The 26,981-nt window shown below is 41.5% G+C and overlaps 1 protein-coding gene across 2 annotated transcripts; it reads left to right on the forward strand.

The window, feature by feature from the left end:
* The first annotated feature begins 679 nt into the window (after window positions 1-679).
* On the forward strand, window positions 680-25,346 carry GPR137B (G protein-coupled receptor 137B). Of its 2 annotated transcripts, none has more exons than XM_054162278.1 (7): window positions 680-1,184; window positions 9,824-9,873; window positions 13,489-13,711; window positions 17,610-17,763; window positions 19,611-19,735; window positions 23,109-23,233; window positions 24,741-25,346. In XM_054162278.1, exons 1-7 carry the CDS (start codon window positions 816-818, stop codon window positions 24,850-24,852), a joined length of 1,158 nt encoding a protein of 385 aa, XP_054018253.1. In that variant the 5' UTR covers window positions 680-815; the 3' UTR covers window positions 24,853-25,346. The 2 variants fall into 2 exon arrangements, with proteins under 2 accessions (XP_054018253.1, XP_054018254.1); XM_054162279.1 differs by lacking the exon at window positions 24,741-25,346 and adding an exon at window positions 23,352-23,394.
* Window positions 25,347-26,981: the final 1,635 nt, after the last annotated feature.

Genomic DNA, 26,981 nt, shown 5'->3' on the forward strand with positions numbered 1-26,981 from the left:
ACTTGTGAGGTGTGCCTGGTTAGCTGTTGCTACAGTGATGGCACAAATAGAAAACAACCAAGAAGAAAAGAATCTGAAGCTGCATGTGTGCTTTGGTTAATTTGGGTATTTCGGGGGTTTTATTTGCTCCTGCATACACTGCATTTGGAAGCCTTGATATGCCTTTTCTCCCATTCTAATGGAATATGTTAGAAGAAAAAAAAAAAATACTGTTTGTTACATTTGCTGTGTAAATTGTGTTTCTTTATGAACACAAAAGTTTCTGCAATGCAGAGCTGAACTGTTACAGCTTATTGCAGTGATTTGAATTTAATGAACTTCATTCTTTTAAGGTGCTTAAAATTGTTTCTAGGTACTAGGTAAAGTAGTTGCTAAATGGAAAACAAGACAAAAACCCTACAAAGATATGACAGGGCTGCCAGGGGGAAATGTCAGGCATTTACGTTTTGTGGAAAATAGAACATCACTTAACTGATTTAAAATCCAGATAATTTTCCTTAGGAAAAAAAAATCAGCAGCAAAGCATTCAGGAGCTAGTGGATTTCTTTGTTTCTTGCAAAGATTTGTGCACAAACATCAGCAAAGGGCAGCTTTCTGAGCTGTTCCCTGCCAATTGCTGACAAAGGCAGTCCTAATGAATCATTCTGAATTGTGATCATGTGCTACCAGCCCACAGAGAGCTGCCAAAGAGGAAGTGCAGCTTGTTTTCTTTCATTTTCTTGATTCCTATGCTGTAGGAAGATGAAAGAAGAAGGAGGAGGAGGCAACAGCGGCAGCCAAACTTAATAAATAATTCTGAGGATTCCTGATATCAAATGGAGGCCCCTGAGTGGGACCCACTGAAAAATGACACTCTTCCACCAACCCTGACGCCAGCTGTCCCTCCGTATGTGAAGTTGGGCCTGACCATTGTATATACTGTTTTTTATTCACTGCTTTTTGTGTTCATCTACGTCCAGCTCTGGCTGGTCCTTCACTACCGGCACAAGAGGTTCAGTTACCAAACTGTCTTTCTGTTTCTGTGCTTGTTTTGGGCTTCTCTTAGGACTGTGCTCTTTTCATTTTACTTCAAAGACTTTGTCACAGCAAATTCTCTCAGCCCCTTCATCTTCTGGCTTCTCTATTGTTTCCCAGTCTGCCTCCAGTTTTTCACCCTGACCCTGATGAATCTTTACTTCACACAGGTAAGCAAGAGATATTTGGTAAATTGAATCTGACAAAATGGTAAAGCCTTTTTTTTTTTTTTTTTTTAAAGAGACATGAGGGGGAAAATGTAATTTACAAATGTACCTTGGCAATACAAAAAGCAAATTTCAGTTATTTATTTTGGGATTTTAACTTTTGACCTATATGCAAGTGATCAGTGTTACAATCAAATAGAATCCTGAAGTGGTCATCCCAGGGATGGCAAATAATATATGCACTGTCTCTTAACTGGATGCTGCTTAATTTAATGGGGGGATAATTGCATAGGAGGGCTTGGAAGCAGCACATCCAAAATATTATTCTATTATTATTATTTAACATTGTTGTTATTATTTGACTTTGTAAACCTCCTGTCTCAGCAGGCATGGTCTCTGTGTGCAGTCATAATTGTAATTTCTAATTTTGATGACAAACCCACCGCCCCCCAATTTTTTGTAAGTTGGCTAACATGTTTCTGAGTGAGATTTGTGTTCTGTGTATCACAGTCCAAACTGTTGATCAAGCCCTACTGTGTATCCAAATTAATAATGATCTGTATTACAAATACCAGTCACTCTGGACCCCAGTAAGTGCTAAATGCTGTACAGATATACCCTCTGTTTCAAGGATGCTGTGATGTAAAGGTAAATTAGCCCTATAGTGGGGTAAAGGAAACGGTATCACCATTTCAGAAAAAGGTAGGGAGAGTGTATCTGTGCTATGGGCAGCACAGATTTGTCTAAAAAGCCAAATGAGTTAGGCTGCACAGTGCTCTAGATGGCTGCAGTTACAACTTGTTTGTAAGTATTTATGGTGAGCTTGGGTATCTTGGCGGGACAAGATGTTGGCATGCCGAGACAAAGACAGGCTGCCGGGCTTGCCTAAGATTTCACAGGAGGATTGTAGAAGGGCAGGAACTGGATTCTCTGTCTCCCCAATCCCACTACAGTGGCTGGATCAGGAAGCCAAACCTGCACTCAGATGACCCTTGTCAAAGTCCACTTTTCCGGTGCAAGGGTAGCCAGCCCTGAGCACCCTTGGCGGTACACAGGATGCTCTGGGTGTTGCTGTGTGCTCTGCTTGGAACCAGCTTTGTGACTGGCTCAAGGTGCTTCTGTAATGTTGATGGTGTTTAAAAGTGCTCTGCAGTGAGTACAGGCCTGTCAATTCTGAATTGCCAGGCTGGAGAGATCAGGCTGTTTATGAGAGTTATCATCCCAGACCTGAAAAAGAAGCAATGATAAGCATGACAGCTGTAAGAGGATCACTTGAGTTGTGGAGAACATGAAATACTTAGAACCACATACACAGTGGTTTACTTTTATGGATTCAGTGTCTGAAACACCTGCTACCTCACCCTTCTCCATTCTCTGGGACTTGAGATACACTAAGGGATTACAGGAACATTTCTTCTACCTGCTACTCAAATCTAGTTCAGGCATGTGGTGACCTGTGCTTTATCCTGTAGCTATTGTGAGAGTCATTTGATAGTGGGACAGTTCCCCACAACCATCATTGCACAGTCCATCCCCCTCACAGCTGCTGGGACCAAGTTGTAGCCCTAATCAGAGTCTTCCCCCAGACACAGACACGTAGGGCTGCTGTGGAAGTCTGGAGGTAGAATGCAGCATCCTGGCTCTTTGCCAAGAGGAGCTGAGGCTGGTGTGAGCACAGAGGGTGCACAGAAGTCTGCACTCTGTGCATCAGAGTGCCAGCACTTGGAGTCTTAGTGTTGTGGGTAACTTATTCCTTTTGTCTGAGGAAGATCTAAAAAGAGAACATGCAGAATGCACACATATGTCCTTTTATATTATTTTTGGCATCGTTGTCTGATCTCATTCAGGAAGTACAAGTCAGTGGCTGGAAACAGAAAAAAATACTAAGGTTGGTTCTGACTTTGAGACAATTTCTGCTTTGTCATCATGAATCCTCACAATATTCCTCTGAGCCCCTTTGTAAAAGAATGTAGTAGCTATCTGTCTTGAAAAGCTGTTGTGAGGCTTTTGAAAAGACATAGCAAGGGACTTTCAGAGTTTGTGATGTGCGTCATAATCTGTAAAGATCGTGGGCCACTGTAGACAGGTATATTATTAGTATTGTTCCCTTTAGAGCTAGTTGCTCACAGTGAATTCTCATCTCAAATATCTCCCCAGCCAACACAAAGCCTTAAGAAATACAAGCCCAGCCATTATATGAATATAATGTAAGACACAGAATAGGTGCACGACCTGTTAATTCACTGTTATTAATTCTTTACTTCTAACCATTGTAAGGTGGTTTGGCTTGAAATTCAGCATCTTTTTGAGACTGTATATTTAATATGCATCTAGCTTTTCTCAGCAGGCAAGCAAGAACTAGTGTGAAAGGGGTGGGGAGAGAGAATTTTGTTTTCAGTAATGGCTTATAACTTCACAAACCTGTTCAGAAACAACTTTTATTCATTTATTTTCTCTAGAAGGCAGGCAAGAAGGGACTGCAGCTGTGTCTTATTGCTTGAAAACCATACGATTTAACTAGTGGTTAGCTAGAAGAAAATAAGGGATGTATGTGTACAGTGAGGACAGACAACTGGCAGAAACCCTACAAGTCTCTGGAATTTGCAGTATTTATTATTATCTGCTGTACAGCACACACCATTTCTAAATGTGGCACTGCTAGGAAAGCTTTTAGACGTAGATGTGAGAAGAAAAAGTTATTCAAAAATATTACAAATCCTCCTGGCCAAACCAAAACCCTCATTTGCTAAGTGCCTGAAGGCATCTGTTTCAGAATAATAAGCACTTTTGAACCTGAGTGAAAGTTAGCCACAACTATTCTCTTTTTAAAAGGTATCTCAAAGCAATGGGGATGCAAATTTAAACTGTATTTTAGGTGTAGCAAGACCACTAAGCCATGACATTGACACATCTGAGGTTGCTCCCAGACCTGAGCATCACCATCAGCGCATTCAGCAGAAGGAGCTGCATTGTGTTGGGGCAGGTTGCTAAAGCAGGGGACCTGCATTTGAAAATGGAAGTTACAATCAAAATATTTTTGATTAAGAACAAAGGATCTTTGGATTAAGAGTCAAGTTCAGGGCTCTTTTGTTAAGGTCTTGATGCCTTACATAAGACAGAACAGCAAGGGTGCTGCAGATAAGCCTTATAAAATATCAGCTAATCTCAGAAATCCCATGCTGGTGAAAATATGTGTGATTCCTGGTGAGACAGCTACATGTAACAGAATTTTTAATCTTGTGTCTGTATTCATTGTCTTCCAAAGGATAAAAAAAAGGGGGGTGGGAAAGAAAAAAATAAAAGACACACAAATTCCCCCACAAAAATAACCAAACTATCTACCCTATCAGGATAAGTCTCTGTCTGCTTAGAAATCATGAAAATAAATCTCAAGTGAAGATGAGATCCAGTGGCACTGTTGTAACAATAGCACAGCACCAGTAAATAACTGCATCGTACTCAGCCTGAGCAGCTCCCTGATCCTGATGCATCAGACAGGGAGCTGAAGTGTGCATTTTCACCTGCAGAGACCAAAAAGCCCATAAATGTTTGCCTCACACCTGCAGCTCCCATGGGTTTATATTGCTGCTTGATAAAGCTAATATTGCAAATCTGCAAATAGCATATTTCCACTTTGACTTCAGACAGTGAGAATCCCAGGACTCAGGCATTCTTTCATTTGGTTCCTGCCTAGCTAAATCTTCCTTGCCCTTAAAAAAAAGGAGGCTGAGATGAGTCCTCAGGCTTTGCAGTCAGTACTGTGGGCAAAGTGTAAAGAGGCTCTGGGAAATTAAAAAAAAAAAAAAAAAAAGTTGCCTTTTTTGGTGTGTGTGAGGAGGGGTGGGCAGAGAGGGGCTTGCTTTACTTCGTCCTGTTTACTTAAGACTTTGTGTTTCCCTGGGGAAAAAGATACAAATGAAGCAGAAGCGAGGCTAGGATGAAGGGTTACAAAATCAAAAACCAAGGTCAGGGCCAAAGACCGTGAGCCATAGGGGGTGCTGGAAATCCCAGACCTCCCCTGTGGCTAGGCACAGCAAACTATTTGGTGGACTGTAGGTTTAACTCTCAGGTTGGGAGCGTCTCCAGGACCTGGGGAACCTGGTACTGAGCTAAAGAACTGTGAAGCTGTATGGATGGAGAAGGGCTACTAGACAGATTTACCTCTCCTTCCTCCTCCGTAACCATCTTCCCTTTTCTCTGGCATCCAAATTGAGAGGCTTACACTGCCTCCCAGGCAGGGCTGATAAAATCAGGGACTTTCAAATGAGGAGAAATTGTACCAAGTAAGACAGTTTGGAGGGGAGCTGGCCATGCTGGAAGTGCCTGGCAGAGCAGGATAAAACCAGCACAAGGCTTTCAGTGAGGTTACGTGTATCTCAGTGGAACTGGGGTATGTGTTAGCTCTGGGAGGAAAACTGAGAGAACTTCTCATCCTCTAATTACCATTTCAAAAGTTATACCATGAGTGAGAGAACAAAGAGGGCTTTTATATTTGGAGAAAAATACCTATGTTTTAGTAGAAATGAATACACATATATAATACAGATTATTAATAATTTAAAGCATGCTTTAGAACCACGCAGGAGTTTGGCATGAAACATTGTCGTCAGCATTGGATCTATAGGAGACAAATTGCAACTGCAGACTGGCTGGCTTTCAGCATCTGACATGAAGAATGAGGTCATTTGACTTAGAAAATAATTTGACAGGAAAGCTACACATTCAGGTTTACCATGGCCACCAACCCTGCAATGGTGTCTGTCTTTTCAGGGCTATTTTTACCAATTTACAAAAGGCTGAGTATGGCAGTGAGTCATGTTGCCCATGCCCACACTGTGTAGCACTTAGAGAGTGGAGGGGAATTGTGCATATTTTGGGAAACTGATCCAAATGATAAAAATGAACAGAGCAGAAAGAGAGAAAGGGGAAGGTGGGACTGGGGCTGCAAGATATACAGCAGAAGAAAGATATGTGCTGATGGTGAGGGTCTCCGGGCCTGCATAAGCTTGCGGTGTATTTTCAGGGAGCAAAGTGAAGTTTTCATGGAGTGTGAGAGAGAAGGAGAGAGGCAGTGGTGAAAAGAACCAAGAAGAATAAGTACACACTCTGCTCCTTATAGAGATTTTGAACTGGTAAATTAAGCTAAACTTCATTCCTGTGTAAAGGGCCAGCACATAACACATACCTGAGGCTTTTTGGTAAGCTGGGCTGTGGATCCTGTAATATTGAATTGATAGCTAGTACTAGTGGTACATAGACGGTTTGTGCCAGCCATCACAAGAATCATAGAATGGTCTGGGTTGGAAGGGACCTCCAAAGATCATCTAGTCCAACCTCCTCTGCAGTAAGAAGGGGTATCCTCAACTAGATCAGGCTGCCACATCAGTTCCACTAAATCAGAGCACAAACTGAAAATTGTTCCAGTGAGTTTGCTTACCCCCCACGTCCCCCTTGAGTTACAGCAGCCTGGCCCTGTCTGCTTTCTCTGCTGCCCAGCAGCTCTGCAGAGTGGTTTTGCAGACGAGCTCCTGGGGGACTCCTAAACAATCCTCATTGCTCCTCTGCCAGGACCTGGTAAGCTGTTTACATCAGTTCCTGCACCAGGAATTCTCACTGGCTGTATGAAGGGGTTTTAGGAGTGCTTTTTGTGCTGCTGCAGATTCATATGCCAGACATATACCTCAGGGAAGTGGGGGAGGGGGGGTGGGAATCTCAGTTGAGGTTTCCAGTGCTATGGCAAAAACAAGGAGTCAAAACAGGACATTTCTCCGTTAAAGAAAAAGCAAAAGGGGAAATACTTTTGGGAAGAAAAACTAACCCTTCAGATGTTAGAAAATCAGCAAACATTTCATGAGTTTTCTGTATTGCTGGTCATCACAGGCCTTGTTTTAAAAGTCTGCCTTCTGCTCACTGTTAAGTCTATTCTTATGAGTAGCCTAGTTTGCTCTGGTTTGCTGGAAGACTTGCTTAGATGACTCAGTTATTGACTCGAAGCTTTCTCAACACTGTTGTGGGGAGGGGCTATTGAGCAACCAGTTTCTTGAGCTAAATGGCTTAAAAGCAAAATGCTACACCCACGCATGTAAGGTATATTGAGATCAGCATCTGACACCCTTACTCCCACTGAACGGCTCTTTATTTAATCACACTGCTTCCAGCAAGGCTACTCAGAAACTAAGGCTCCATTACTGTTTCAGCAAGGTTTAAGCAAGGCTGGCAGAACCTGGCTGCCTACATTTCTGTCTAGCATTGAATTTGTAGGAATGTCCATGCCTTGTAGTCTAATTTTCACTCTATCCAGTGTTAATTTGTTATACAGTGTTCATTTTCTTTCTTAATGGTCAGTTTGCAGTGATAAAATTCATTGGCTAGGAGAGGCTAACCAAATGTGTAATCACAGTAAGAGCTATTTTGGTGATCTCACATCTGGAGATCCTGCTGTATCTGCAGCAGCAATGTCATACTTCATTTTAGCTAAGTTATCCACAGAGCATTGGCTATGTAGGGTGGCCTTGATCTGGTTTATGTGACAGGAATGCACCATGACATTATAGGGGTGAGTGGATCCTTTTTGGGGGAACCACAGGAGGTGAATTTGAGGAACTTGTGTATTTTCTAGATTTTGTGGACTCAGCAAAACTCATTGCCCACTACAAATTGCTTGTCCTTTGTAGAAGCACGCTTCTGTTCTGCACTTCTCCTGAAAGCTGTCCAAACTAACAGTAGAATACATGCATGTGCTGCTCAGAACAGGTGAGGATTGTGGAATGGCCTGATCCTTGAGGTCAGGAATCTGTTCCTTCCCACTTGCCCACAGTGTTTTCCAGAATAAGCAGAGTAGGTAACAAGCCTAGCACAAACAACATGTTGGAAATACTCTGGATGCCATCTCTTTTCTAAAAACTACCTTTTTGTACCACAGAAACACGTAACTTTTGTAAGCCTGTTGTACTTTTCTTTCAGTAATAAGTAAGTAAAGCAACATAAAACTTCTTTCTGAACTTTTGTGAGAATTCATGATCCAGGAATTTGAAGAATGAATCAAAAAAATCTTTTGTAAAGTATGCTTCAAGAGATGTTAATTGTTTGAAAACATCAATGGTTGCAGGATATTTTTAGATACTTTTTCCCCCTAATGCTTCCATTTTGTTCTTGGTTATTATTCTATAGTCTACTGAAAAGCTCAATGTTCTCTCCTGGTTCAGTTAGTGCTAGGCAGCTGAATGATGCATCACAGAAAAAATGTCCATGTTAAGGCAGCTGTTTATGGTGAATAGGAGTTAAATGACAAGTTGTTCTAGAAGTGCTGGAACAAGTGAAGCCTGATTTTCTCCAGATCTGATTCTTGACTTTGTGCTATTTCCATAACTGGGACATTTCTTACAATACTTTTCTGTGCAGTCTTTCTCATACTGGGTGATGTGTAGGATCATTATGAAGGATTCTTCTCAGAATTCATAGATCAGATGCATTTATAAGGTTTCTTATTTCCATTGGGTCACTGATAATTTTGGAGAGTGATAAAGGATCATCTCTTTGATGCTTGAAGTATTTTTCCATCAGTTGTCTGACCAGAGTATTTTAAGATTAGTAGGGTGACAGATAAACAAGTTGACAGGCAGACACAGGCCTACACATACATACTGATCATGTAAGTCCATTTCCTTGGGAAAGCATGATAATCATAGCAAATATTATGCAAGATATACTAAAGTCATGCAAAACCGAGTGAAATGGATAAGGCAGGATAACTTGAGGAGAAAACAATTTGGCAACAACCCAGAATAAGTTATGCAGCATGTTGGTTTTTTTGAATGCTAGCCAGTCAGTGTACTTTGATGTTTGTTTTAAGGGAACACTGGTAAACTGAGTGTGCTTGGAAAGCACTTTAGCTTATGAAAAAGCAGTGATGTTTATTTTTTAAGAAATATTTTAATAAATATCTTTTAATAAATAAGATTACACCAAAATGGTTTTGGTATAATTTCTGACAGTGGTTAAACACCTAGCTATACTGCAGAAAGCATGTCAGGATTTTGTCTGTTACAGCAAGGTAACTACTGGGCCTGAGCTTCCTGTAAAAATACATATTGTTCTATAGTGAACAGGCAGTCACCCGAAGACAAATATACCTCAGAGAAAGCCACTCAGTTTGGTTCCTGATGATATCCTTTGGGCAATGTAAGATGCATACAATTGTATATATCCAATTTCAAGCCAGGATACTATGATGGGCTCTTCATGAGAACAGAGCATTTGAGCCAGTATGTTGGTATGGGCTGGTCTGCACAAGATATGTTTACTATTAGGTCATGTAAAAGCCTAAGGACTTGCCTCTATGATTCTACTGCCATTGGTCCTCTTGTGAATAGTGGTATAAAGGATGCTACTCCCAAGTGGAGTAAGTGAAAATATTGGTGTAGATGATTTGTACACAAATACATCATGATCACCTGCTGAGTGATTTTAGTACTTTCTTAGAGCTTGCCTGCCATGGGTAAGAAATAAATGCAAATCTGTTAAGTAATAAAACTTACCATTACATTTCTTTGTGACCTGTGAGACAGCATTCCTGCAGATCACCGTCTCTTTCTTTGTTTTCATGTATTCTATGTTTGATGCAATGTTTTTCTGTTGTGCAGGTGATTTTCAAAGCCAAATCAAAATATTCCCCAGAGCTACTGAAATACAGGTAAGAACTATGAAAACATTTAATGTGTTAATGAGTTAATGTGTTAATGTGTTAATGTAGTAGTCCTATCTCAGTTATTCATATATCAGTGTTTTATGATGATGGCTTTGGGGCCAGTTTCCTCCTGTGACATTTAGAAGTCGGTGTCATTTCACAAAGCAAGCACTGTTTCCAGATATTCATTTATTTCAAAGGCAAGTATTACAAAAACAGGGAGAAAAGCCCCAGGGTGACTTGTTTGGAGGTACTTAACATTTGCACTTCTAGATGAATTCAGATCCAGTGCTTTGGTAAAGGTGATGTATGTATTTTGACAGGAATGAGTGGAACTCTCATGAGTATTAAACCATGAGGTCAGTGGTAATAGGAGACTGCAATATTTTGGGGAAATGAGAGAAGAGTTGTGAATGGAAAGAACTAGAGAGAATGGCTTTAACTTGATATGTTTGGGAGCTTTTTTGGGAGCTCACACATTACCTCCCCTGACTCCACAGAGTCAAGGTTATGCTAGCTTTGTATTTAGGTGAAGAGATTTGTCTGGGATCTTGCTGAGCAGCAGGAAATGACAGGCACGACTTGAAAGCTCTCCAAAGGGCCTAAATGTCCAGAAAGCTGAGGAAGAGCTCAATAAAATAATGTTTATTGTGGCAATACCTAAAAGCCTCAGTCAGACAGTGTTTAGACAGAGGGGAAGATAGAGAGAGAGGTTGTCTCCATTCTAAGGAAAATTTACAATCTGAATTCAGGATAGGAAAGCAGTAATTTGAAACTGAAATCTAACCTGTTACTCGCTGACTCCTAGGAGAACATAGTATAAACAGGTCAAATGTTAACATTGTCCTTTCCCTGTAAAGTTTGTTACTCAGCTGGAGAGGTGATCGTCTGGAGCAAGTGCTTTAGAAACAATGTTTGGTAGGATGGTAGCACAGCGAGAGCAGGCTTGAGGCAACCTGCACTTGGGGTCCCGAAAGTATGAGGCATGTAGGGTGTGATGGCCAGCTGAGGTAGGGCTGCAGTCCATGTGCTGGCAGAGGTGTCAGAAATCAGGATCATTTCAGATGTGGACCAAATTGATAAAATCCTATCAGAGATTCAGCATCTTAAGCAAACTTTACTCAGCACATCTTTCACAATGTTAGTCACTGTGGCATCACAACTTCTTATTTAAACAGTCCTTCTGCATGTCTCCCTGGGCTGGAGGACTTCTTACAGTCTCTGAGTTTGGATGAGGCTTGCCATGCTCTGTGTGCAAGCCTTATTATACACAGGCCTTAGATGCTGTATGGTTTCCAAGGAAATCACATATAAAACACAGTAGTTTCAAAGAGATTTTCCTATTAAAAGAGGTGAATCTCTATGTGTTCACCTTAAGTTTGATTTCTAAGCTCAAAGAAAAACTTAGGCATGCGTTTGTGCTTCAGAAAGAACCAGAACACCCAGGCATGTGCCTTCCCAGGCTGAGCCTGATTACGCACTGATCCTTTGAATGGACTAGCCCAAAAGTAGGGATTAGACACAATAGGCTTTTGAACAGTGGCTGGTGCAATCTGGAAGCACCTCTTCTGCCCTGCTTTTCTATTTTCTAAAAAACTCCACATGCTTATTCATGTCTTGTAGGTGCCCTTGGAGTTGAGATATAAGGATACATTCTGAGCGAGTTATAAATGCTGTCTGCAGCTGCAGAGACCCTAAAAATGCCCTGAGAGAGACAGCCTTTATCTCCATCAGTTCTTATTCAGAAGTTCAGCAACAATGCTTCTATTGTCAAAACAGGGAACTATTTCCCCAGCCACACCATGTTAATAAGGAGAATGGAAGATCATTATGTAAAGAGCTGCACAACTGTCTGGCCATGACAGTCTCACCCTGGCACATAGGGGTGTGTGTGGGCATGAAAGCATGACAGTGTTTGTTTTTTGTGGTTGGATGGTTTGTTGTTTCTTTTTCTAACCTCCATGAAGAAGCCTAGCCTGGAAGTCTCTGAGCCTTGGTGGTTGCAAGCCAGCATCAAGGAAAGGCTGAAATGGAAGGTAGCTCTGTCTAAGATGCAGAAAAAAGAGAGCAGATACTCACTGTCTTGCAAGGAGACAGAATGTGAGAGTGTACTTTTCCTAATAAACCCAAACCTCACAAAAATATTTCACCTGCACTGTAATAGGAGAGTAGAAATGAGACTATTAAATAGACTGAAAGACCACTTACAGACTTTTTGACATATTAGTGAAAGCTGTAAATGTACCACCACTACAACTGGGAACTACATTCTCCAGAGAAAGCCATGTCACAAAGTTCCTCCAGTACTGCAGTGCTTCCAGCATTAACTTTGAGGTTTAAAGGAACTGTAGCTGCTTACCCTAAAAGCAGACCCCTGCACTGGAAAGCCAGGAATGAGTACAATCTTCCCCCTTAAGAGGGAGTTTCCATGATTGTCAAGGAAAAGACAGCATCCTCACTCACTGCCAGGTATAGCTGGAAACAAGGGCACTGATTTACCAGCAGGGACTTTCAGGCTTTTGGCTTTCCCTGAAAACTGTTACACATTTTAAAGGCCTCAAAAGAATACCCCTTCCTTTCTTGCCCTCTGAAAAGAAGCTGCCTATGCCTCCAGAAGTATATGATCGTGTGAAATAGGATCATCACTGTTGGGTGAAGTATATTTACAATCAGAATTGGATTCCTCAGGGACCATCTGGATGTTTGTGGTCAGCCTAATTCAAAGTTCCAGCAGACATGAAAAAGCTGTGGCCAGTGATGGCAAATTATTACTCATATCAGTAATTGCCTTAGTCAGCAACGATAATGAAGTAAACACACACCTGAAATGGAAACATGACTTTTTTTTTTCTTTAATGAAAAGCACCACAGGTGTGTGTAGGAGTAAGAAGGAATTAGAAGTAGCTTTTCCTCAGTATGTGGTATACATATCTTGCAGGTATCAGGGCTGGTATATGTGAAAATAACAGCTGGACAAAACCAGTCCAACTTCTGTCTGTCACATTTCTGTTCCAACTCTGCTCCTGTGATTGTGCAAAACAACTTTTTGTCTGGCATAGATAGCAAAATTCCAACCCATAAGCACTGTGTATATTTAAATTTCTTATGTTTGTTTCAAAAGGTTGCCCATGGCCAAGTTATTTAGGAAAAGAGACAGAGAAAAATGCTGGGGAACCAGTAACTCAGAGATTTTTCCTACTGTTAGATAATGGTGTAATAGAACCAGGGTCAAAACAAGTCCATTCCAGGTGACTCAACCTTGAACGAGAGTTCTCCTGTCAGTTAGCAGTCAGAGGGCTTGTGTTGTGTATGAAGTGCATGGCTCTTAGAAAGTCTGTGCACATTTAAGTAGTTTTTAAGAACTGTGTTATTGTATTTCTGTGGCAAACAGTCTTCCATGTTTTGTTGTCTTTACTTACAGGTTGTTGTGTAACTGTAAAAACAGGCTTGAAACCACCTAACTTAATCTCTCTAGCAATCTGAAGCACTATGATTTGGGCCTGAGTGTCTGGTCGCTCTCAGCCCAGTGTGTGAAGCTTTCATGGCTCAGAGTGCAACTTCCATCTCGTGGCACACTTACTGAAGGATGTCACTAAAATTGTTTTCTTCTCACTCTCCCAGGTTGCCCCTCTACCTGGCTTCTCTTTTCATAAGTCTCCTCTTCCTCTTGGTGAATTTAACATGTGCAGTATTGGTGAGGACACAGAACTCAGAGAGAAAAGTCATTGTCTCCGTCCGGGTGGCAATTAATGACACATTGTTTGTGCTGTGCGCTGTTTCACTCTCCATCTGCCTGTATAAGATTTCCAAGATGTCTTTAGCCAACATTTACTTGGAGTCCAAGGTAAGGTACATTTTCAGTTCTTTTCAAGTACCTTCTGAGAGACAAGGGCAGCTCAAGGCCTTTGCCTTGAGCCACACAGTTCTTTAGATCCCCTGAGTGCTGGTGACCTTAAATTTCACGACTTGTGCTTGGATGGCCATCCTGCTCAATATATGAATTAAATACAAAGTGCTAGCAAGGGTGGTCTTGGCTAACACTAGTGACCCCAAAATGTGTAGTTTTCAGACAGTTTACAGAACTTCTTGACTGGATTTTCTCATAGCTGTTTGTCAAGTGGATTCTGCTATCTGCATCTGAAGATGACTTAATTTTAGTAATGCTACGTAGAAGTGGCCTATATTTTGGTATCCTTCAGCTTGTAAGTTATTGACTGATTAAGTTAAATGTTTAAGGTAGCAGCATGCTGAAGATAAGCCAGTGGAATATGAATCTACATTTATGCTTTTGCATATTGTCCTATAAACAAGGTGAATGTGTTTTAAAAGAATTATTGCACTATAAATTCAGCCAAGTGGGGAGAAGGGAATAGAAGTCTCTCATATAAATCTAAAAAAATGTACTTTAAAGAAATATTTTAGATTTACATCTTTGGATACATTCAGTGGTCAAGGCACAGGGTGGCATCACTTAACCCCGTTTCTTATAAAATCAGTGGTGTTTTATGTTTAGAAATAATGGGACAGAGCTTTCAAAGCTTTTTGTATTTCCAGGAGATAGTTAAATGTTAAAACAAGTCATTAGTTTAACCAATGGCACATTATCTTTACCACAACAAACCTCTCAGAAATGTAAGTTTCAGCTGCTCTTCAGAAAGGTCTTGTAATAAAATTCCTCTTTCCATTTATTTAATCAGATGAAAGGAGTACTTTACTGTATAGTTAGATCTGGTTATATTGCACAATTGAAAGTTCAGGGGTGAATAGAAGATTTAAAAACACAACTTAGTTTGTTTCATGTTTTGGGTTTGTTTTCTGGTTGGTTGGTGTGGTTTTTTTCCCCCAAGCCTGCCACTTGCTGACCAAAGGGCAATGGATTAATTTTACTAGTAAGAAAAGTTTTTCTACTGCTGCAAATCACAGAAGCATAAATCTCTGTAACAAAGCAGTATTAACCTAAGAGAGGCTTTGTTAGATTACTTTGTTCCATTTCCTCCTTCTGTAGGAAATCTGATTTTCTTCACTTCAATCTGTTTCATGAAACCCAGACAAACTGACATTATTGCAGGCAGGAAAGGACACTCAGCTGATGAAAGCTGGGATGTCAAAATGAAAATTCAAGAGCAGTTTGCTTCTCTCTGCTGATCTGTAATGGGAACTCCTCTGGGAACTTTCAGTAGAATTTGACTGCACAGAGTTAGGGATACAGATGGCTGAAACTGCCCATGAAGAAATATCCTGCCACTGTTGTGCTGATAAAAAAAAAAAGCTAGATAAAAAAGAAAAATCCATTCTCTGTAGTGGTATAACAGAAGTAGCAATTGGAGATAATGTGTCCTCTAGCCTGCAGGTAGATAGTCATCAGTACTGGCCGTCTTTTATTTGCATCTCCCACCTGCAGGCACATATCTTCTGACCACAAGTGAAAATGCATTCACCTCCATGACACAGTATGGGAGAGGAGCCTGGTTCTCTGCATCAAGGCTATGACAGCACCACAGAAGTGCACAGCTCTGCCCCTAGGAGCTCAATTGGGCCAGATCTGTGTTGGCCGTGCATTCCTGTGTGACCTGCATTAGATTTTATGGTCTGCTCTGGCAGGGAGGTTGGACTTGAAGATCTGCAGAGGTCACTTTCAATCCCTAACATCCTGTGATCATGCAGTGGGACACCTTGGGTGCTCCTCTTTCCTGTAGGGCTCTGTGACTGAAAAAAAGATTCTTTTGCCTCGACTCTTGCTGTTGCTCTCTCCCTTCCCCAAGCCACTAAGTATATTTGACTAGCAGTAAAACCAGGACACTTTAATCACCTGTTTGGTGGGACTAAGTTTGTTAAATCTCTAGTGTATTTAACTATTAACTGTTAAAGAATGACAGCTACATAGGGAAACCTGTACAGGGTAATACCAATCCCATTCTCCTCTTCAATTCTGCTATCTTTAGTCTGTCAGTGCCACTGAACTGGTAAATGATATGTGCCAGTCAGGAGCGTCTCTCTGCTCTCACTCTCAGTTTCCATGACAGCATCACTGATGTGCTGGTACTAAAGGATAACACAGAATTGCCTGGGAAAGATTTCCTCTTTATGGCATTTCTTACTTGCTGGTCTTGCCACAGCTTTCACCACTGCCTGCTATGTATCTGGCTTCAATTTCCCTATAGCAGAAGGCTCTTGGCTCACTCCTGAAATGGTTGCAGGTTATGGCCTGGTGAACTCACATGCTGGAGTTCAGTCAAGAGATTGACTGTAACGGGGATGTTGTAATACTTCTGAGCCTGATTGTTCCCTGAATCACTTTGCTGGGAAAACAGGCAAGATATTTTTTGCCAAGGTTTTCTGACTACTCCCCAAGCCTGCACTGAGGAGTGCAGACCAAGCTGTTGGGTTGACAGAGCTGCAAGAACAGTAGCCACCAAGAAGGGTGATCAGCAGAGGGGCCCAGGTAGTCTCCTGAAGGCTAGGGATTCAGGAAATGGTGACTTTTACTAGTATTTCACTAGCCATTCTGTTATGTCTGTATTTTACTTGCCACAGCACTTTGGACCTCTGCTTCTTGGCTGAAAATCTAGGAGCAGAGTGTGTGAGTGAATGGAACAGGTTGCAGACCTTCCTGTCTCCTGCACAGTTCTAAAAGACTTGTGAGGGGAGGAGCATAGAAAGACCTGTGAGAGGAGGAGCGCCTTCCTTCTTGGCCTCTTTCCCACACAGATATGAGAAACCTATCTTAGTGGTGTGGGTCTCTGCCAGGACAGGAACAGGGCAGGGCTGGTGAAGCAAATGACTGCAAGGTGTCCTGCTCCTCTAAAAGCACGCAGAGCTTTAACCTATCTTTTCCCCTTTGACTTTGCAAAGCTCTATTCCAAAGACAACTGCACAAAGTTTACTTTGAGCTTCTCTCCAAGCCAGTCCCATATTTGTATATCTGCTTATCTCTGTGATCAGTCTCATACTGATCCCTGTAGCTGTGGCTTGTGGATTTCTTCCTTTCTTGCTGCTACAGCTCCTGTTCTGGGGTCTCAGTCCCCCACAATGAACCTTCCTGCCTGACACAGTGGTCAGGTGTCTCATTTATTCCTTATGATGGATTAGGCTCTTTCCTTGCTCTGTTTTTCTCTTCAGGGCTTAGGAACTGTTGTTATTTCACACTTTGCAGTCCAGTTCCTCCCCTTGTGCCCAAGTCCCCACTCATGGACTACCTAGCCATAGTCACTCTGCCCACAGGCTGTGCTTCCACTTGGTCTTCACTGAGTTGACATCACATAAGGCAGGATGTGCTGTGTTTAACTGATGACTGTTATGATCTCTGTACTTAGGAAATAGGTGCACAGCAAGCAGTTGTGAAAACATGCAAGATTGTATCGTGCTAGCTAACCAGAATCTGGTACAGGATGCTCTGTAGCTTGCAGAGCTGAAGGATGAATTCTCTTCCTCCATCTGATATCAAATGTAGTTCTTAAGTGTTTTCATGGCTCTGAAAGTAGCGCTTGTACAATAAATCATATGAATTAGTCACAGCCCATCTTTATGAGGGCTGCAACTGCTACCTGTGCCTGGAAACTACTGTACTGATAAAATACAGGAATACACGTAGTGTAGGATATACTGACCAAAGAATGAAAGAGCCAGTTGCATTAGACAGAGTAGGATGACAACCACTGAAGTCCATACAAAGCAATGCTCTTCTCAACTGCCTCATGAATAATAACCTTAAATAACCTAAAATGTGCTTAAATCTCTTCCAGGGCTCATCTGTGTGTCAGGTGACAAGTATAGGAGTGACTGTTATACTACTTTATACCTCAAGAGCTTGTTACAACTTGTTCATCTTATCATTTTCCCAAACCAAGAAAGTAAATTCTTTTGATTATGACTGGTACAACGTATCAGATCAGGCAAGTATGAAAATATTTGCTAATGAGAAAAACTCATTTTGCCTGTGATGGCTGATTTCCTCAATTCTAAGCCAAGAGGAATTAATATATTAAAATCCTTTTCTTCTTTTTCTTTCATTCAATTAAGATTGTTCTGTTCCAGGAATACAAATTTCCAATAATTTCAGCATAAGGAGAAAAAAAATCCCTTGGTGCTGAAAGAAAGAAAGAGGTAACACTACCCAAGTAATTTGGAGGGAAAAAAGATCAACCTTTTTGTAACCTTAATTTAATTGTTTAAAAGGGGAAAAAAAAAATGCCTTTTATTAAAACCAAAACCAAAACCAAGGGTTTTTATCATAACAAAGAAGGTAACACACTTGGAGAAGCAGAAAACCAGTACCTGATTCTACTCAAATGCTCTGTGCTGAAGTCATCATCAAATCTACTGCCATCCAGGGCTGTGGAGTTACTTACCTTAATTCTGTTAACAGCATGTTAGCTTCTGTAGTTTGAGGATAAGACTAAGATTCTCCCCAACTCTTAGTTGTGAGTGAAATTCATATTGAAACTAACAGTTGATGAAAACTCTACAGGAAATAGCAGGTGATTCTTTGAATTTTCTGAAGTTTGGGCACCCAGCTCATTTTAATTCTTTGAAGAGTGTAGTTAGGCCCTAGTGGTTTTCCAGCTCTGTCAAGGCTAGGCAAAAATGGAAGGCCTGAGCTGACTAGTAAGTAAAACTGTAAATAAGTTGATAAACAGTAGGGTAGGATTGCTTGGAGGACTTATGAGTTAGCTGAGTAGGGTTTGTCAAGGGACCACTACTCAACCTTGCTGTGATGTGGAGGAGTGCAGCTAGGTGATGCCATTCCATGTAACTAGAACAGGTTTAGGCAGAAGGGCGAGTCATCTCCTGAATCAAAATGTCTTCCCTCCTGCTGTTGGGGTCTGGAGTGTTGCTGCTACTCCTGATGACCCTTTGCAGGGGACACTTCTTGTGTTGACTTCCATTTCTCCTGTGGAGTCAGAGGTTGCTCATAGGGCATTCACTGGAATATTATAGGCCTTAAGGCTGCTACTACTGATTTTTGAACATCTGACCCGACTTCTGATATTACAGTTGCCTGGATTTCGGGGTAAATTATTTGAGCCATATGTAAATGGTTTGGAACCAATGAGCTCAATTTGGTACCAGAATCAAAAGCCACTTAAAAGTAGAGCCCAATGTTTGTACCGTGGTACTGTCTTAGGTCACCTGTCAGGAACATCACCCTTCTTTCTTCTGTACAAAACACATGAAAAGACAGGATTTGCTCTCCAGAACTCTGGCGAATGGTGGAGGAGAACTCTAGAGAGGTCAAGATTAATGCTAGAGTAACAGGTTGGTTGGTCAAGCTAACAATACACACCAATTTGAAGGGATCCAAACCTTAGTTTTTAAAAGCCAGATTGCCAGCACGTGCAGCATGGGCATTGATTGTTCCTTTATGTATTATTTCCAGATGGAAAAGGACTGAAAACTTGTTTCTCATTACCTGGATTTGATCACTTGATCAAATGGTTTCTCGCCAGGCTCCGAGACTAGGAACTCCTGCACTAGATTTTGCTGAGGGAAAGGCAGGAGGAGGAGAAGGAAGGAGGAGAAAACATAGAAGGGAAGACATGTACCCAACAAGATAGCACATTGATTCTTATAGTATGCCTTTAATCATTAGCCAGGTTAATCAGGCTTTACTGAGGGGAGTTTCTGGTCATGTCAGGTATTTTAGCCACTTAAATATAGACCATAAGGAAGGAAGCATACATACCTACACCTTTACATGAGCTGCCATTTTTAAACACTTTTCTCTTTGACTTTTCAACAGGCAGATCTGAAATGTCAGCTGGGAGATGCAGGTTACATAGTGTTTGGAGTGATCCTTTTCATCTGGGAGCTCTTACCTACTTCTTTGGTTGTGTATTTCTTCCGTGTTCGAAACCCTGCAAAAGATCTAGTAAGTGGAATTTGTTAGTGCAATGTCCAGGTGGGTCTGAAGGGCACATCTTCTGAAGGAGCTTTTGCTTCTTCACATTTTGACTTGTCTTTTTCAATGTGCCCTTGGCAGAATAAACACAATCCAAACTTCCCAATTCTTTATACTAACTCCTCACGAAAGAAACTCATCATATTTGCCCAGAAGGAAGACAAAGGTGTTTCTCAGGCACTTCACCTTAAAAATCAGGAACCTTCTTAAATTTAAGAAGACCCTCCCTTTAAATTAATACAGGACTTTATTGGAGTCAATGGAAAAGGAGTTTGCTATCCAAACTTAGGGTCTTTTTCTCACATAGCAGTGAAAAGGGTTATGTGCTAACTGGTCAAATACTTTCAGCTCTGTACTTAGTGAATTATTTCCATGTCAAAGATCAATAGCCATAACAAGCATTTGCTTTGTTTGCTGTTTCAGCAGAGCAGAGATTAAGGTGTAAGTTGTAAGGAAAATTCCATGTAAGTATCCTTACTATCCAAGCAGTTACTAGACAGACAAATGTCTTTTTGTAGCTGTAGGCAAGTTCTCCAGGTTAGCTGGTTGACAGGCACCAGATGAGTTTCAGTCTTGTATTACAATTACTGAGGTAGTGTCCCTGTTTCTGTAGGGTAAACCAAATCAAAGCTAATATTCCCCAAGGAAAATGTGAACGGTAAACTCACAAGAGAAACAATTAATAACTTTTAAAATAAGGTCATGGGTTTTATTCTCACATGCAGATTTCTCAGACAATGATAAAGCCAAGCTGAATAAGGGAGGAATACCTGACATCACACTAAGAAATCCCATAGCCCCCAGTGTCCATCATAAAAAAAAATAAATCTCTCAGCCTCACTCCTGCTTCAGGGGTAGGCAGGACAACTGCACAGAGCAAAAATGTTTCAAAGTACAGTCCATTCGTTCTGCTCTTCTAAGAAGTGACCACAGAGAGATCTCATTTTATTTGAGGTGAGTTTAGTGATGGTGGTCAAGTTTGGATAGTGTGGGAGAGATTTGCAAGAGAATAAAAATCAGAGACGTTGTCTAACCTCTCAAAAAGCTGATCACATAAAGACTTGGAACCCTACTCAAACAAGAGCTCAAATGAGAGTAGAATAGAATAGAATAAACCAGGTTGGAAGAGACCTTCGAGATCATCATGTCCAACCTATCATCCAACACCACCTAATCAACTAAACCATGCAACCAAGCATCCTGTCAAGCCTCGCCCTGAACACCCCCAGCAACAGCAACCCCACCACCTCCCCGGGCAGCCCATTCCAGTGGGCAATCACTCTCTCTGTGTAAAACCTCCTCCTAACCTCCAGCCTAAACCTCCCTTGACGCAGCCTGAGACTGTGTCCTCTTGTTCTGGCGCTGGTTGCCTGGGAGAAGAGACCAACCTCTGCCTCACTACAACCCCCCTTCAGGTAGTTGTAGAGAGCAATAAGGTCACCCCTGAGTCTCCTCCTCTCCAGGCTAAGCAACCCCAGCTCCCTCAGCCTCTCCTCACAGGGCTTGTGCTCCAAGCCCCTCACCAACCTTGTTGCCCTTTTCTGGACACGCTCCAGCAAGTCAACATCCTTCCTAAACTGAGGGGCCCAGAACTGGACACAGTACTCAAGGTGCAGCCTAACCAGTGCAGTGTACAGGGGCAGAATGACCTCTCTGCTCCTGCTGGCCACACTGTTCCTGATGCAGGCCAGGATGCCATTGGCCCTCCTGGCTGCCTGGGCACACTGCAGACTCATGTTCAGCCTACCATCAACCAGCACCCCCAGGGATTCTCTCACAACTCAAAGAATATTGCAGTAGTGCATATAACATTGTATTTATTGCATTGTGATTTGCAGAAAGTTTTACATCTCCAACTTCATAAAGACACAGTTCAGAAGCACCAGTTAGCAGTATAATTTCTGTTATGGGTACCTTCTTTAGGGTAGACATTACCTGTTGTAGCGGATAGGGCATACGTGGATTTTCTCTGCACAAGATGAATATTTACATTGAACAGTATCACGGTAAGAGGAAAACTGGAAATTACTTAGAAACAAAAAAAGAACTCTAGCAAGGCAAAACTGAACTTCAGTGCAAGTATGCCACAAGAGGGAGACCAAGGGCCACAGGACTTTAATATATTCAGTGGGCTAACTGTTGGAGCAGTTAAGTCCAGTGGTTGAAAACGCTGGGCCAGAAAGCATGTGATTAGATTTAAAGCAGCATTTCTTTCAGTTAAAAAACCCCAAACTTAATAACAACTCTGATTTAGCAAAACCCAGAAATGTTCTTTATTTTAATAAGGAAGAACCCCAAGAAATAGAGGGTTTACCTTTCATTCAGGACTTCAGAAACAAAAAGTTTTGAGAAGCAGCAGCCTGCATTCATCACTACTTAAATGTAAAGCTTCGTTCCAGAGACAACTGTAGGCAAGACCAAGTTGTCTGGCTGCTCTGGTGCTGACACAGGGTCACTGCAGTGCGTGGTCCTTTACCTTGCCATACCTTCATCCAGATGCATGTTGGAAATGGACATATTTTTAGTTAATCTTTGTCGGTTACTTAACATCTCAAAAGCAGGAGATTAAACTGATCTCATTCTTAAGATCAAGGCAAAGATGTCATCCTGGGGCATCCATAGGTACAGGAAGCCCTGTTCCTTGCGGATAGAAGTAGTGGACCAGTAGAAGAGGTTCAGCTGAGTCCTAGCTGTTCCTCTGGACTGTTTCCAGAATCAAACTGACTTTCAGAATCTATGTTTTCAGTTTTGATTCATAGGGAAATAAAGGCAAAATTCTTGGTAGACCCCTTTGCCTGTTGTATCAAAAGATTTTTCCTTGGTATTTGACCTTCATAGCACTGAAATTGCTCAGAGGTCCTAAGGGGCTTTTCAGCTGTGGTTTCACTAAGCAGTGTGCCATGATCAGTTCCTGAGCTAACTTACATACCAGGAGGAAAGGTTACAAATGTGGGAGGTAAAACCAAATCTTTTTACATGTTTCATATCCTTCAGCTCCTCAGCTGTTTCCCTGTTGCTCACTTGAAGTCAGTAGGCTTAAAAGCACCAAGTGCCCAAGATGGACAGGAATTCAGCAGACAGGTTAAATGCACGCTGGAGGGTGGTTTCAGAAATGGGTTGTACTGGTCAGCTAGAAAGGAATTAAAATGAAAGCTGTTAAGCTCAGTACACTATCCCTATGCTGACAGAGAAAAACAGAAAAAGCAAAAAGATTTCTTTTGTCTACAGGAAGTGTAAAATTGCCTGCTTTGCTTTGGAAGCAATAAGTTAAGTCTGCAGTAACTTCTTTTAGGAATGATTATTTTCCTGTTGCAAGTACTGACTGAGATTCTCCTTCCCTCAGGCCAATGCAGGAATGGTCCCAAGCCACGGCTTCAGTCCCAGGTCTTATTTCTTTGACAACCCTCGTAGATATGACAGTGATGACGATCTAGCATGGAATATTGCACCACAGGGGGCACAGGGCAGGTGAGATACAAGAAGGAACTGCTTCCTTCCCATAACAGAAACTGTAAGAGAAAGAATTCTCATATACTGATGAAGACTAATGTAATTTTTCTATCTCCAATTGTTGCACAATTTCCAGGGGGTGACTGGAAGCAAAGAGTGAACCTGAAGTGGACAGGCAGCACTAATTGTAGGGATCCAAGGGCCCCACAGAGACTACCAGGACACAAGAATGAAAACAGTTACATAATTTTAAGAGTATGCCACTCTTTCAAACTCTCAGGTCAGATCTTTGAGTTGCATGTTTCACCCTCTGTTTTCACCAGGAGTGGCTTAAACTAGTAAATGGCACTTCTTAAGTGTGTGAGCAAGGCATCCTAGCAAACCAGCTGTCTTCCTGCCTTCAGGGACAAACAGGGCAAAGCTCGGCAGTGTAGACAACAGCTTGCAACATTGGTAACGAGAAGCCTCTCAGCTCAGGGTGCCCTGTAACATGGCTGAACGTTTTGAGGTTGCTTGGAAATAAAAGGAGCATTTGCTTTCCCATTTGCTGAAAGCTTATATGAATCCACCTGAATGCTGAACTCTAACACAACCCAGAAACATCACAAAAAGCCTGTTTTCTTTGTGTTACTGTAAGCTTTAGGCAAGGATTGCCTTCTAGGAAGGAGCAGTTGACAGCAGTTTGTAGCACCCGAAACAGAGAAGGAAGGGCACCGCCAAGATACTATCATGCCCTGAAAGGAGACTCAGTCATGTGTTACTCATTTGCTGTTCCTGTATCTACACTATACTAGTAGTTCATTAGTACAATCAGTCATCTTAAAATGAAAGCTAACTTGTTTACCATAGCTGACATACTCAGATCTAGTTCACCCTTTTAGCTGAGACTGTGTGGTTGCTGTCTCTGAGCCCAAACCACGATTCAGTACAGTTGGATATTCACTATTTACACGTATCAATCATTCCAACCCTGCATTAGATTTTCCACATAGTAACTGAGGATTTCCACTGAGAATGCTGGAGGTGATGCACACCAGGCTGGTGTCCAGCCTAAGGCAGCCTCCCTACTGCAGAGAGGCATGAGGGAGGGAACCAGCCATCTGCATTGTCTCACATTGGTCATGGAAGAAAAACCAGCATGCCAAAGCTGCTAACCAAGTAACAGTTCCTTGTACACAGACATGGGAAGCTTAGGTCTTGCACTGACAGGCTCTTGTAGTGACAGAACTTAGCAGGGATTTGCAGCACAGCTTCTAGGGTTTTCAAACACACTCTGGATTAGTGAATCAGAAAGGGGAGGGTTTAGGTGAACCAGAAGAATCAGGAAATAGATGAGTTGAAAACACCTGGGCCAAGGTAACTGAGAGATCAGAAACATAAACAGCTGCCTGAAGCTCTTGTTGGGATTTTATTTTTGCACTTCAGAATGAGTACTACCTTTGTGATTGTGTTTTGCCCACATTCACTAACCAGCTATCTACAAAACTAACCTGCCTATCACTAATTCTTCCATTTTCTTTTTAAGTTTCTCTCCAGACTATTACGACTGGAGCCATCAGAACAACAGCTTCATGGCTTACATAGGATCCCTCCAACAAGATCCAGCACTGGACACAGATCGGCCAAGCCCTATATAACTTCAATCGACTACAGCATTCTAAGACATTCCAACATTAAAAGAATGTTCTGGAAAACAAAACTTAGCAATTTTTCATCACCTTCTGCTTTTTATAAGTGTTTTTATGCACAGATAAATGAAGAATTTGTCTTTGCCATGAGCCTTTTGTAGTTCAAGGAGAAGTATAAGCTAATGATTTAAACTTTGAGGACTGTTCTCATTAATACCTTGTTCTAAGCCGTGGTATTTTTGGCTTTGAACAGAGTTGTTAGAAGGTATAATTTAATCATTTTATGCTCATTTGAAAAGAGCACATTTCATGAAGCAAAATGGCATAATTATTTTCTAAGTATTTTTATTTTTACACTGTGTATTAGGCTAGAAATATGTGATTATGATAAATATACTGTAAACACAAGTGGGTTGTTCAAACATATGACAGCAGCAGTTCTTACACACACATTAAAGCCTGTAAAGGAAAAATAACCCAAATAAATACTGTCTTTTCAAGTTATTGCTGCATTCTCAGAGCACAATTTACTCTTTGGATCATCACGACTTACTCAATATGGCAAGGTGTTTGGAGGCTGAAAGTTATCTGTATTCTAGTTATGATCTCTAAATACACTGCTTTCCTCAGAGTAGGGCAATCTTAGGGGCTACAGTGATAACAGAACAGTTGAGATGGGCGTCTGCTCTGGCTGCAGCACTGTGAGCTGCAAAACATGCAGAACATGTTTCAGTTCCAAAAAAATGAAGCTACATGTTCATCTCTGCCAATCAGTTTTAGGTACGCTAGGCAGCAGAGTAAGATCAAACAAATACCTAGCCAGAGAGATGGATACATATAACAGGACTGACTGACTTCTTAAAGACCTAGGAAGCGCAGTCTGGGAATACAGTAAGACTCGAGTGGACACAGAAGCTACATTCTGCGTAACTAGCTGAAGCTCAGCAAAGCTGTGCATCAGCCTTTTATATTTGGGGATAGATATGGTGCTTTGCACTGGAAATGGTGGATAAATGCCATTGTAATATGTGACATTTGCACATAGCAAGCCTAAAAATAATTAATATTAATCTAGGGTGAGCAAGAAGCCTAACTCTAATTCAGGTCTTTTTATTGTGCCCAATACTGACTGGTATGTTCTGCTGTGAATTCTGCACTTCCAGCATCTCTTTCTCCTTCCCCATGTGAAACAAATACTGTAACTCAATTCACATTTCCCCAGGAGAAACCCCTATTTTTATAGTAATCTTTACTTCTATAAAAGCAGTTCATTTTGAGGTGTTATTACAGAATCCCCCCAGTGGTGGACAGGCTTGATGCTTTCTCATATGCAACTTCTTTGGTAAGTTTAAGAAATGGAGAATTCTTGTATGCAATTCACAGAGAATATGCAGGAAAAATAGAAGAGATAGGGAGTGGATATGAAGCCAAAAGCAGAGAGTGCCATACTCATATCCTGTGCCTTCCACAGAATCTTTGGGTTTTGGGCCTTCTTGAGAAAAAGCAGAGCATGAGCCCTGCACGTCTGGCAGCAAGCACAGTACAGCCTGGAAACTGTATGCTCTCCAGGGCTTCCATTAGTTTCTTCACTTCTTCCCAAATGTCCATGGAAGAAGCCAATTAAACTATCAGCCAGAAATTTAAAAAGGTGCCACAGGGCTGGAAGAACAGAAATGTTATTAAACCCTCTGGCGTTCTACAGTCATGTTTGTACAAAACTGCCTGAAGACCTAGTGCAAGAAAAGGCTGCAAGAATTACATTTTTCCCACAGTGGATAGAGCTGCACAGCAGAATTTTAATTATGAGAATTTTGCACTTAAACCAAGTTTAATCCCTGTGCCACAGTATGCAGGCAAAAGAGTGGAGTGACAACTGACTACAACCAATCATGGCAATTACATGCTCTCAAACAAAGGAGATTTAAACAACAACCTGAAAGGTAAGATTTGAAATTTAATCACTTTAACTATCATCCCCTGTAACAAGCACTTACCCACCTGAACTGGGGATGAAATATGTGCATCAAATCTTATTAACATAATTTGTTAAAATGCATACATGGGATAAAGCAGAGAGCTGCAAAACCCTTTCAGGGAAATAATTTCACATGAAGAGCCCAGCCCCACTGGAAGAACCA

The sequence above is a fragment of the Dryobates pubescens genome, chromosome 6 (genome assembly GCF_014839835.1).
Source record: "Dryobates pubescens isolate bDryPub1 chromosome 6, bDryPub1.pri, whole genome shotgun sequence".
In the NCBI taxonomy this organism is placed as follows: Eukaryota; Metazoa; Chordata; class Aves; order Piciformes; family Picidae; genus Dryobates; species Dryobates pubescens.

Excerpts from the sequence above, each read along its gene's own strand:
- GPR137B (XM_054162278.1), top strand. The coding sequence starts at position 816 with ATGGAGGCCCCTGAGTGGGACCCACTGAAAAATGACACTCTTCCACCA. Across the intron at positions 13,712-17,609 it reads ACATTTACTTGGAGTCCAAG|GGCTCATCTGTGTGTCAGGT; the intron begins GTAAGGTACATT and ends AATCTCTTCCAG. Across the intron at positions 23,234-24,740 it reads CCACAGGGGGCACAGGGCAG|TTTCTCTCCAGACTATTACG; the intron begins GTGAGATACAAG and ends TTTCTTTTTAAG.